Source organism: Zingiber officinale, chromosome 1B, assembly GCF_018446385.1.
Source record: "Zingiber officinale cultivar Zhangliang chromosome 1B, Zo_v1.1, whole genome shotgun sequence".
Taxonomy (NCBI): domain Eukaryota; kingdom Viridiplantae; phylum Streptophyta; class Magnoliopsida; order Zingiberales; family Zingiberaceae; genus Zingiber; species Zingiber officinale.
The window spans coordinates 147,430,854-147,443,297 of record NC_055986.1 but is presented as its reverse complement, the minus strand read 5'-3'; the positions used below and the strand labels follow the sequence as shown (position 1 = coordinate 147,443,297).

At 31.5% G+C, this 12,444-nt stretch overlaps 1 protein-coding gene across 2 annotated transcripts; it reads left to right on the top strand.

Annotated features, from left to right (window-relative positions):
• Positions 1 to 6,885: 6,885 nt before the first annotated feature.
• On the top strand, positions 6,886 to 11,652 carry LOC121984481 (protein TRIGALACTOSYLDIACYLGLYCEROL 2, chloroplastic-like). Of its 2 annotated transcripts, none has more exons than XR_006112927.1 (5): positions 6,886 to 7,442; positions 8,476 to 8,805; positions 9,424 to 9,539; positions 11,040 to 11,126; positions 11,205 to 11,652. XR_006112927.1 is itself a non-coding variant. In XM_042537419.1 (5 exons), the coding sequence occupies exons 1-5, from the start codon at positions 6,972 to 6,974 to the stop codon at positions 11,295 to 11,297; spliced, it is 1,101 nt and encodes a 366-aa protein (XP_042393353.1). In that variant the 5' UTR covers positions 6,886 to 6,971; the 3' UTR covers positions 11,298 to 11,652. The 2 variants fall into 2 exon arrangements, 1 of the variants encoding a protein (XP_042393353.1); XM_042537419.1 differs by having other exon boundaries at positions 11,036 to 11,126.
• Positions 11,653 to 12,444: the final 792 nt, after the last annotated feature.

The following is a 12,444-nucleotide window of genomic DNA, read 5'->3' as shown; positions in this document are numbered from 1 at the left end:
GATTGATGATGAGTTATTCAGAAAATTACCAAGTTTGTTTTAAGGATATACTCTGAAAAAGAAAGTGAACATAGTACCTTCCAAAGTCAGAACTCTCTACTCATATAGAATTGCTGAATAGGCGTAAGCCTATTTTGAAGCATATTCGGATTCGGGTAGTCCAGCACATATGCTGAAGAGAGACAATGATAAGTTGGATAGGAATTCACTTGTTTGTGGGTTATCCTAGAGAAACGAAAGTAGGTTTATAGTCTTAAAAATCATAAGGTCATTGTTAGCATCAATGACTGATTTTTAGAAGATGACTATATAATGAACCACAAGCCCATAAGTAAATTTGTTCTTAATAAAGGACACGTCTAATCTAGTACCAACTGTACAAGATGAGATACCACAAGAAAACTGCAACATGTATCACAATAACAGACAATGTCTCGTCGTAGTTAATTTTAATTTTATTGTAAAATTTAAACATGAAATTTAATTTTTATTGTAAAATTTAAATTTTAAAAGTAAAATAAGATTTAAATGGGATGTAAAATTGGAAATAAATTGGATTAAATGATATTCCTATAGATGTATGAAAGTACTTAGTTATAAAGTTATTCAACCTGATATTGGAAACTAAAAAAAGTATGAGCAATAAAGAGTAAGTACTTTAATTTCCTTATATAAGAATAAAGGAGACGTACACAATTACATAAACTATAGGGGTATTAAACTAATGAGTTATATCATGAAACTTTGGGAAAGAATAATAGAAAAAAGACTAAGAAAGGAGACAACGGTGACCGAAAATAAATTTAGATTTATGTTTGAAAGGTCGACAATATAAATTATACATATTTTCAAATAATTAATTGAAAAGTATTGGGAACATAAGAAAGACTTACATAGGGTATTCGTTGAACTAGAAAAAAAATTTATGATAAATTCCCAAGGGAAATTATGTGGAGAATTTTAGAAAAGAGATGTGTTAGCATATCGTATATTGAATTAATTAAGAATATGTATAATAATATACTGACAAAAGTGAAGACTTTAAGTGGATTAACCAAAGCATTTCACATAAAAATAGGATTACATTAAAGATCGACTCTAAGTTCATATAGTTACTAATCATTAACGACACTAGACATATTCAAGATATGGCACTGTAGTATATGTTGTTTGCAGATAATATTATTCTAGTAGATGAGACATATGAAAGAGTAAATGTTAAACTCAAATCTTGACAGAAAATATTAGAAGTGAAAGGTTTTAGACTTAATAAAGTAAAATTAGAATATATGAATTTTAAGTTTAGTAATATTAGACGTAATAAGATAATTATTAAGATAGGAGATGATGAGTTGGTTGTAACTGAGAGTTTTAAGTATTTAGGATTATTTTTTAAAAATATTGAGGGATTGAGATATCTCTTTCATAGAATAGAAGCAAGATAGTTAAAATGGAGGAGAGCGCTAAGTGTTTTATGTGATCGTAAGGTACTTGTAAAAGTTAAAGGAGAGTTTTATAAAATGGTGATTGAACCTACTATGTTATATGAAGCTCAATATTGGATTATGACTCGAGCACATGAGCATAAGATGAGAATTATAGAGATGAAAATGTTAAGGTGGATACGCGAACATAAAAGAATGGATAGGAAAAGAAATAAAAAAATTAGCGAGAAAGTCAAAGTTGCACCTATTAAAGAAAAACTCTTAGGGACACTTTTAAGATTGTATAACATGTACTTCAATAACCAATAAATATTATAATTAGACAATGTGAAATTATAAGAAATGTGCATATTAAACAAGGAAGAGAAAAATCAAAAAAGCTTGGTTACTAACAATAAAATAAGATAAAATTTATTTAAATATAAATGATGATATAGTAGGGGATAGAGTCCAGTAACATAAAAGGATCCATATAATAGATTATACCTAGTGGAATAAGACTTGAGTATTATTGTTATTGTTTAAGGTCATTATGAGTCAAAATATATTTTCTTAATAATTATTGTATTATGAAAATTATTTAGTTCAACAATCTTCGACATTAAAGATTATACAAATGAGAAACTTCTAGTTGCATATTCATGGAGGTATATTTTAACATGTGGTATCAAAGTAGAACTTATGCTTTTTTCATTAAAGAATATGTTTCTCTGATCGATTGTTAAAAACTTTTTTAAAATTTTTCTTTCATTGTTATTTATATGTACAAATATGAATATAAATTTATGTATGTTTTTAACATAGCATGATAAATTAGTTGTGAAATTAAGTTTTAACATGGGTGTGTTTTTGTTTAATGGTAACATATCATTTTTTTAGTTGTATTATAAAAGATGTATTCTTTTAGTTATAATATATTATAGTTATAATTCAAATCATGAGTGTTTGAAAGTCTGCTGAATGCTTTACCGCTGTGTCATCTGGGGACAATATATAGTTGTCTTTATTTAGTTATAAAAGGTGTATCTATCTAGTTATAGTAATTGTATTTGTCTAGAAAATATTTTCGTTTAATTACAGCAGATGTTCACTTAGCCGTGGGATGTTAACTTTGTTTAGTTATAGATAATATCTTCATTTTAAAAAAAAATAATAACTAAAATATAAAAAAATGAATTTTGTCATAGCAACTATGTATTGGTAATAAGTGTCTTCCTTTAATTTTTATTTTTATTTTTATTTAGTAATAGAAGGTGTCTTATTTTAGCTTAAAAACTCAATTAGAATACAATATATTTGTTTTCTTATGAAAATTTTATTTATTGTGAAAATTATTTTTGTTTAGTTATTGTAAGTATCTTTATTAATTAGTTATAAAATGTGTGTATCTTTGTTTAATTATATTATGTGCATAATAAAAAGAATTAAATATAATATAGGTGCACTCATTTAATTATAATATATATGTTCATTTAATTTTTAATAACTATTATTTTATAATTTATGTAAAATTTTTTAAAATTTATTGTGCAAAGATTCCAACAACGTTCATGTGATCACATGGGAAGTGAAATGTGCCTCCGTATAAATTATATTTCTTAATTATTATTATTAGAGTTAAATATATATTTAATATGTATTTTATTTAAGACTTCTAATAAATTTATTAAATTTATCAAGTATCCTATAAAATCATAATAAATTATATTTTCTTATTCTACCTCTTCAATAGATAATTAATTTGTATAAGAAATCACAAAAATGAATGAAATAATAACAATTTGATAAGGATTTTACTATTTAAAATTCATTTTTATTATCAAGCGCATAAATTATGATTTTATAAATTAATCAAAAAAGATAGAACAATTAATTATATTTAACAAAACGCACCATTAGTGAATTAGTCAACTAATCTCCATTATTCATTTCTAGATAGAACAAACTATCAAATACAAAGAATTGTCGCCGGTCGAGGTTGCAGTGAAATTTGGGAATCTGTATTTTTATACATATATTTATATATTTTATATAAAATTAAAAGTGGACGTGTAATTATAAAATTGGATTAAATTTTATAATACATGCTGTTAAATTAATAAATGATTGTGTTTTTCTCATGTCAACTAATTAAATTAATGGTTGCATGACCTCAACGAGAGCAACTCAAGATCGTGATGGAGATTGAGATATCGACCATATTATTTTTTTTTGCTGAGCGAAGAGAACAAGAAACGGTCTCCGAGTAGCTTGATTGAGTTGGCGTCATGGCAACGCGATTGCTTCTTGCTCTAGGCTACCCATTGATCATTTTCTTCGTCTGAATACCTAAAAACAAAGTCCAAAGACATTGAGAAATCGACATCGAACAATTATTATATAGTAAGGAAATCGTCAATATGGACCTCCAAAGAGAATCAATGAGTTTATAAGGAACAAGAAATATAAAGAAAATTAATAAATATAATATTGTGTAGCCTTAGAGACTTGTCCATAGCGATTCCATATAGAATTGGTCAGCTAAATGATATTTTTCTGTGGTCCTCTTATTAATTTTGAACATAAATTAATTTTTCATAATTTATAGTTAAAATTATAAAATAAAGGAGTAAAAATGAAAATAGGTAACTACACGGAAGACTTGACTAAATTTTAAAAAAAAAGTCAAGCAACTCTTCAATGTTATACAATCTACAAAGTGAGAAGATAGAGAAAATCATAGAATCTATATAAAATAGGGCAAGAAGAAAGTAGAGGAAACAATTTGAATTTTCTGAATCTATTATTCTACAGCTTGGTAAAACAAAGTGTTTTCATGAGAATTGCACTTAGCTCATGAGGAGCTTTAAATCAACAATAACAAATGTATAATCTTAATTAGTAAATTGTAAATTTAAAAAATTCAACGTGACTTAAGGGACTCTAATGAGTAAAAGGAATACTAAAATGTGTGACCTTTTAATTAAATACAATATCTTAATAAGTAAACTCTAACAATAAAACTCTCTAATTAAACATTTCATATTAACCTTTGATGGAATATTATGATGTTTATATGTTTTTAAATGGAGCTTAAAGGTTTAAAGGTGCTTGTCCGAGATAAGAATGTTCAATTATAAAAATTAATTTGACTCGGGCTATGGTGCAATTGTAAAGCACTTCCACAGTTAACTAGTATTCACGGATCAATTTTTAACTGTGGCGCATTACAGTATTAATTTCCTCCGGTGAGAAACCAACTCGAGAATGCTGACTATGGAGCGACAAGTCTTTCTCACTTATAGATTTATCTTAGTGGTCGATGGAAAATTTATATAGAATCGAATCTATCATCTCCAAAATTAATTGGTTCGAAGAGCTAAATACCTAAACTATCAAACAACTTATAAAAATTAATTTTCAATATGTAATTCAAACATTTCATTATAGAATTTTGATAATTTACATATTAATACAAATTAATTTAATAAAATATATTAAAATTGAGGTTACGCTTGAAGCATGCTTTCAACGTTGAATCTATGCTCTAAAACTTTCAAACATGGGTCAGCATTAGGGCCGTTAAAATAACGAATCTATCATTTTTTTCTAAAACTTCCAAATCTTCTTTAGTGTTCTCTTAAGACTCATCTCTGTAATATATTTTTGTATACGTGGACACACTTTCTCTTTCTTTCTTTCTTTCTTTCTATATATATATATATATTTTGTTGGTACAAGAAACACAAGATGATTAAATTTAAGTTTTGATAATGATAAAAGGTTTAAAGTTAATGGTTATTGTGGTTCTAATAAGTCAGACTGAGTGTACAGAAAAATTCTAAGTGAATTTAGGTAAGGTAAAAATCTTAGTGAACATTATGTAGGTAAAAAGCTCTAGTTGCAACTAAATAAAGAAATTTTGATCTAAGAGATTGGGCAGAAGTTTTAGCAGGTCAAAGACATTGGACAGAAAATTTTACGAGTTGAGGATAATAGGTGAAAGTCCTATAAATCACGGATATCAAAATAAAAGACTAGATGGATTTTTGGTGAAATTTCTCCGACACTCAAGATAGGTCTTAGTCATCCAAAAGGGTCAACCAAAAGATTAGAAGAAGATAAACAGACAAAGTGTAAAAAATATATTATCCATGTATCTTCATCCGTGAAAAAGGACACCCTTTTTAGGACTGGTCCAAGTGGTAAATGGCTTAACTAGACATCCCGCACATATCTCGTACTCGTCCCACGTATCCTCGAGTCAATTTTACACCACGTCTGACACGTCCAGCAACATTCCCCCATATCATGAGAGCTCAAAGAGGGGCCCCCGCGAGCTGGATCAACCGGTTAAGGCGTGGCATCCTTGCACAATGAGTCGTAGGGTCGAAGGTCCACGGACGCACACTGGATGAATAATCTGGGCCGGCTGTATTAAATTCCGGAAACACCACGCTTTATCCGGGCCAGCATTCACCGCTGATTTACCTCCTTCTAGGATCCCTGTGAAACCAGGCCTAGGGGGCCGCTGGGCGGCAGGACCCACCTTTGCACAATGAGAGCTCAAAGAGGGGCCTGATTGGAAGCATCTCCTCATGTCAATCAGGCCCCCTTTTGAGCTCCATCGGCGCCAGCTGGTTTGGGTCAAGTTTTGTCATGAGTTGGATGCTTTGACTTCGCTCTATTTTAAGTTCAGTTGATCAAAATATGTGTTGATCGAGTTTTGATTCAAGTTCTAGCATTTGTCGTTACCATCGAATCCAGAAATTAACTTGAATTACATGAAAATTATTTTAAATCATTTGAAGATTTAAGTGAATATTTTGAGTCTAATTTTTAAACAAGGTAAAGTTTAGAGATGTAAATGAACTAAATCGTTCATGAATTATTCAAAGTTTGATTTGATAAAAATTTATTTGAATTCATTTAATGAGACTCGTTAAGATAAATAAATTAAATTTAAGCTTTATAATACTCAACTTATCCTCTTGTGAATATGTTTGTTAGTAATCTTATGAATTAATTTTAAATAATAATAATAATAATTTGATATTAAATTTATAGATTTTATATTCTATTTATGAAAATTATAGATAAATATATTAAATTTATTTATTAAAATAAAATTATAAATTTTAATAAGAATATTATAATTTTTATAAATATATAATTTAATTTTTAATGAATATTTAAATTTATAATTTATATTTATTAAATCTATTGAAACTTAATAAAAAATCGATTAAGTTTATAAATCATGAATATATTCATTAAATAAAATTTAAGTTCAACTCAATTATAATCGAGTAAAGTTCGATTCGACTCGACCTGATTATCTAGTAAAGTTGAAGTAAATTTTATGTATCCGGCACACAGTTTGGGAATTTAGAAATTAAAAGCGTTCTTTGGGATTTTTTAAATTTACATAATTTAATATCTACTGCAATTGATATGAATAGGTACTTCTCTTTGCCTACAATCATCAGTCGGTAGCTCTCTAGGGTTTAGTCCAATCCATCCGACGCACGCTTTCTCCGAATCGAGATGCTTTCCTCCGCCAATTTACTCCCGTCGCCGTCGACTTTTCCCTTGGTCGCCAATACCTCAAATTTCCGCTGCTCAACCAAGAGATTCCTTCGGATTAAGGCCTCTTCCGCCGACTCCGAAGAGGGCCGGTCGACGGGGAAGAATCCGCTGGCATCTGTCCTGGACGTCCCGAGGAAGCTGTGGAGGCAGTCTCTGCAGCCGCTCGGGGATTACGGATTCGGGCAGCGGAGCGTGTGGGAGGGAGGCGTCGGGCTGTTCATGGTCTCCGGAGCGGCCGTGTTCGCCCTCGCCATTGTTTGGCTGCGGGGCATCCAGCTGAGGACGCGGCTGAGGAAGTACCAGGTGGTGTTCCAGTTCTCCCAGGCGTGTGGGATCTGCGTTGGCACTCCCGTCAGGATCAGGGGGGTGACTGTGGGCAGCGTGGTGCGTGTAGGTTCTAGCTTGAAGAGCATTGATGCTGTCGCGGAGGTGTGTGCATTTTAGTTCTTTGTGCTGCGTCAAGTATAATTAATGCAATTGTATGCTTAGAAGTTCGTGAGAAATTCATTAACTTAGCCCTTTGGTCTGAAAAATAGAGTTCAACGTTGCTATTATTACTTAGGACCGATCACTTTGTGATACTTTTTCTAAGACCATATGTTTTTGACTGCAAAAATTTATACACAAGCATTCTTGCTTGTATTGAAGTTCACTTTCTTATCCAGCTTCACCATTATGCATGAACAGATTCACCAGAAGTATGCTACAACACGTAACAAGTTCACAAAATTGGCCCTGTTACCTAACAATAAAGGAGACTTCAGTTAACTATCGACACCTAGGAAGTGATTCTCTTGTGGATGCATTTTTATCATTTGTCCTATAAATTCATTAAATTTGGACTGCTAGATGTTATGGGTAAGATGTGACAGAAGCAATTCATTGGCTAATCATTGAAAACTGCCATTCACCAAGATGGTAGAAAGCCAAAGTCTGATGAAATAAAATCTTGATCATAATGATAAGTGGTATACCTTTTATAGGCATATATTTCTTATTCTGGGAGAAAAAGGATTTCTAAAATTTTGTAATCCAATCTCTATAATTTATATCATAACAAAGTTATTCCTTAAAAACTGGAGATATACGTTGCATACAATAAGATCCATTACATGGCACACTGCCAGACAAATAATTCTATTTCAGTTAGTTACATGCAATTTGACAAATGTGTAAGCTTTATGCAATTATGGTGCTTTCTTTCTGACACATTTTTGTGCTTACTCTGTCTCTGAAAAGTAGAAATTAACTTAGCATGATTTTCTTTTCTTCCATCTGATCATAGTTTAAGAATCTGGGCTGTTTCATTGCATATCAAACATTTTACATGTCTTTATGGACACATTGATATATTCTGTTCATTGGAATACTTTAATGTTGTTTTGTATCTTTGTTTTTGAGGTCTCTTGATTCCAAACAAGAGACTAGCAATTATAATTTTCTTTAACTTTCATTTTGACAGGTTGACGATGACAAAATCATTGTACCTCGAAATTCATTGGTTGAGGTGAATCAGTCTGGTCTTCTTATGGAGACATTGATTGATATCACCCCAAGAGATCCTCTCCCTGAACCTTCTGCAAGTCCACTTGATCCTAATTGTGTTCAAGAAGGTCTTATTGTGTGCAACAGAGAAAGGATAAAAGGACAACAAGGGGTAAACTTGGATGCCTTAGTTGGAGTGTTTACTCGTCTTGGAAGAGAAATGGAGGAGATTGGAGTGTCCAGAAGTTATAGATTGGCTGAAAGGGTTGCGTCGGTTGTTGAAGAAGCGCAGCCCCTCCTTGCAAAGGTGAAAAGTAGTTCATTAGTTATGTGATTTACCTTATGATAAATATGATACTGCATCTTGTCCCTATTATCTAATTTTGGTCCTTAATCCCAATAAAAAGTTGCTTCTTAATTCCACACAATCACTACTTCTATGTTCCATCCATATATCGGATTATGCTATCCTATCTGAAGAACTTGTGTAGCCAATTAACACTGTGATTGTTGGATACAAAAAATGAACTTGAAGTTCTGGATAATTAATGTTATTTATGTTCTTGTTTTCATTTTTTTCTTTCTAGGAAATCATTGTCTTGGCCAATTTGGTCTAAATTAAAATTTCTGATATTCAATAATTCTTCCTTGAATTATGTAACAAAGGATTTTTTGTGAAAACTATTGAGAGCTACTTTGAATGACTTTTGTTTCTCCTGCATTATGCAGTAGTATCACTTCCTTAATCTCTCATTCTATATCTTTACCATGAGTAACCATTTTGTTGTCCTTTAATTCTATATCTAATGGCATCTTTATGTTCAAGGTTGATTTTATTGTGTGTATATACACCTGTTTCAGTTGCTTTTATTTTTCAATTATTTTGAGTTTTAAGTACGAAGAATTTGTTGTAATGATGCAACAGATTGAAGTTTTGGCTGAAGGTATTCAACCTTTGCTTGCTGAGGTTCGTGATAGTACTCTGCTGAAGGATGTGGAAATTTTAATTAAACGTTTAGCTATGGCAACTGAGGATTTGAGGTAGTACCACTTGGCATCAACAATTTCTAGATATATTGTTTAGGTGCTTCATTTTATATTTAACTGTTAAACTGTCCTTCAATTATTTTATGGTTGCATAACATAGTGGTGCTTTCTTCAAGAATACAAGACCTCCTTTCCCTCTTTTTGTGATTGACTAAATGAAGATTAGGTTTAGCCATGCCCTTTCACTTGTGATGACTCAGATGCAGTAATTCTTTTTTATTTTACATATATGTTAATGTGAGCAAACATTTCACTTGAGTTGAGAACAATTTTCGCAACAGTTAAAGTTTTACTTTGAGCCATTCTTTGATTGTTTATTTATCTCCTATGCTTCAAAGATTTCAAACTTCTAGAATAGATTAATTATTGAATATAAACCTAGTGACCTTTTGTTACATAATAGGCTCACTTACAATTTAGACAAAACTTTGTATAGGGCCAGGGACGGAGGGACGGATCCAGGAATTAGAGGTGGGTTGGGCTTTGGGTGCGGAAGGGGTGGGCTTTAGTGGGCAAAATAAACAAAAATAGAGAAGTTGCATATACTTGGAAAGGAAATAGTAATTTGCATCGATAGAATATGAAGAAGAACATAAGACTCCTAATTTAATATCTAATGACTGATTAAGTTATGTGGGACTGAATATTCTACTTAGCTTAGCTGTCGATCAATATCCAACTTGTTAAAAATAGGGGGAAAAAAGGGCTTAGTGAAGTCATCGAAGATGAACAATATTATAGTGGTTGAAGCTTATCTGAAATTGAAGTCTGTTTGATTTGTGCTTCAAAGCAGGATGATATTCTTTTTTTAACTCACCCTCAAACTTAAGATATGATGTCAGAAAAAGAGACAGAAAAATCAAAGGGTTGCAATAAGAAAAAGAGATTGTTTTTCTAGTATCTACTCTTCAAAGAGCTAAAATGGGAGCTTATACGGAAATAGAATGAGTAAAAATCTGATAGTTAATCTGAAAATGAGAATATGTTCTTTCATTTAGTTGAGAGAAAAGAATTGAATACTGAAGAGAAAATAATTAATCTATTGTTTAAAGTTGCAATTAGCACCGGGAATTATAAAACAAAGTGTTGCAAATAAGGGAGACTTATCGTGTCTACTCTAAAAGGAAGATGATAGAATAAGAGAAATTGTTGATTATTTTACTCTGACAGAAAAAAATTATGATATAGGAGAAAGTAAAAAATTTAGAATCAAAGCCAAGACGCTGAGACAGGAAATAGAATGTTGAAAGATAAAAATGGGTATAAAAGATTGATGATAAAATAGAAGCCTAGTGGTAAGTCAGTTTGAGATGAAGGACAGAAGAAGATGCAATTAATCTTAACAATCTGTAGCATTTTTTTGTTAGCCCTTAATCAATATAGTTATGTTATTTGATTTGCAATTTGTAATACTCTAGATATGCTACAACAACTTTTTCCATGATTTACTCATTTACCATCTTTAATTGCTAACTGCTGTCATATCGTAGGAAGGTTCAGTCTGCCATCATAACTCCTGACAACACCGAACTAATTAGGGAATCTATTTTAACCCTCATGTTCACCTTGAAGAATATTGAGGTGAGGATCCTTTGTGTCTTCCATTATTTAGCTTTTTAGGAAAATAAGTATCTAATTACTCTTTCATATGTTTTTCAGAGTATTAGTTCGGACATCTCTGGATTCACAGGTGATGAGCCGACAAGGAAAAATTTGAAACTATTAATCAGATCTCTCAGTAGGCTTTTGTGATCCTCGCTGAAGCCAGATTCATGCCAACTCTAAAATAAACTTCAGCAAGAAGCTGCTCGAAGGAGAATGGGGTCAACAACTGCACTGCAATATTGTCATGCGAGGCGAATTAATGAGCAGTGCTCTCAGTTGCGGAAGATTGTGGCTAATGAAAATATACATCTCCAGTTAACCCCTTTATGAATCCTTTTGCATATTATTAGTTAAATAGAGAAAATTTCAAACGAGGTCTGTGTGATTCTTCCTGAATTTTAACTTTATAGTATTGAAATATAGAAAATATTTCATGAGGTTTGCCACAAGTTTTGTTGATGGTGTTGGCCTGCAAGCTCAATACAAATCTGGTAGTCTACAATTAGTCGAGTGCCTGTCTATGAGATGCAACCCTTAATAAAATGCGAATGCAGGAAAATAATTATATTTAGTTCAAAGATGCCAGTGTTAACCATGATGAATGCTCAGTTTACAGCGTGAGAGGACAAGATTTTAGCTGCCACTGACAAAGAAGGCATCTTCCACTACAGCCAGTTGAAGTTCCTTATTTTGAGATAAAAGGAGAATCCATAGGCCTGGGTGGATCGTATGAGCTGGTACAATGCTTTACATTTTCCTTGACCTGAAAATTTTGGTTTTAAAGTAATACCCAACATAAAGGAAGTTAGCATAATCATTCTAATGTATGATGATTTGTTATCATTGAATTGCCAAGGACTAATATATGTTGCTGATAATATAATTCCATTTTATGGATTTTTCAGAGAGCAATTGATAGATCTTTTCTTCATTCTTCTCTCATGCAGGAGGAAGAAAGTAGAGATGGAAAACTTGTGAAAAAAAATGGAATTTGGATCATCATCCTGAATGCAGAAATCTACTTGTAAGCTCCGTTATATTTTGATGCAGAAATATTGGTAAGAAAAAGATAAGAATAGGATGATGGCGATCATGAGAGAGTGGATCACCAGAAGTATTGTTTGAGTGCTAGAAAGAAGAAAACCAATTTTTAATCACCATGACAGATAATCTATGAAAGGAAGACATGTTGGAGCCTCCATAAAATCAAAAAGGCAACAGGCAACATGAATCAAAGCTCAAACATCTATAAATTCTACACAGGTGAGCACCAATGAACGATGAATTTTTGTCG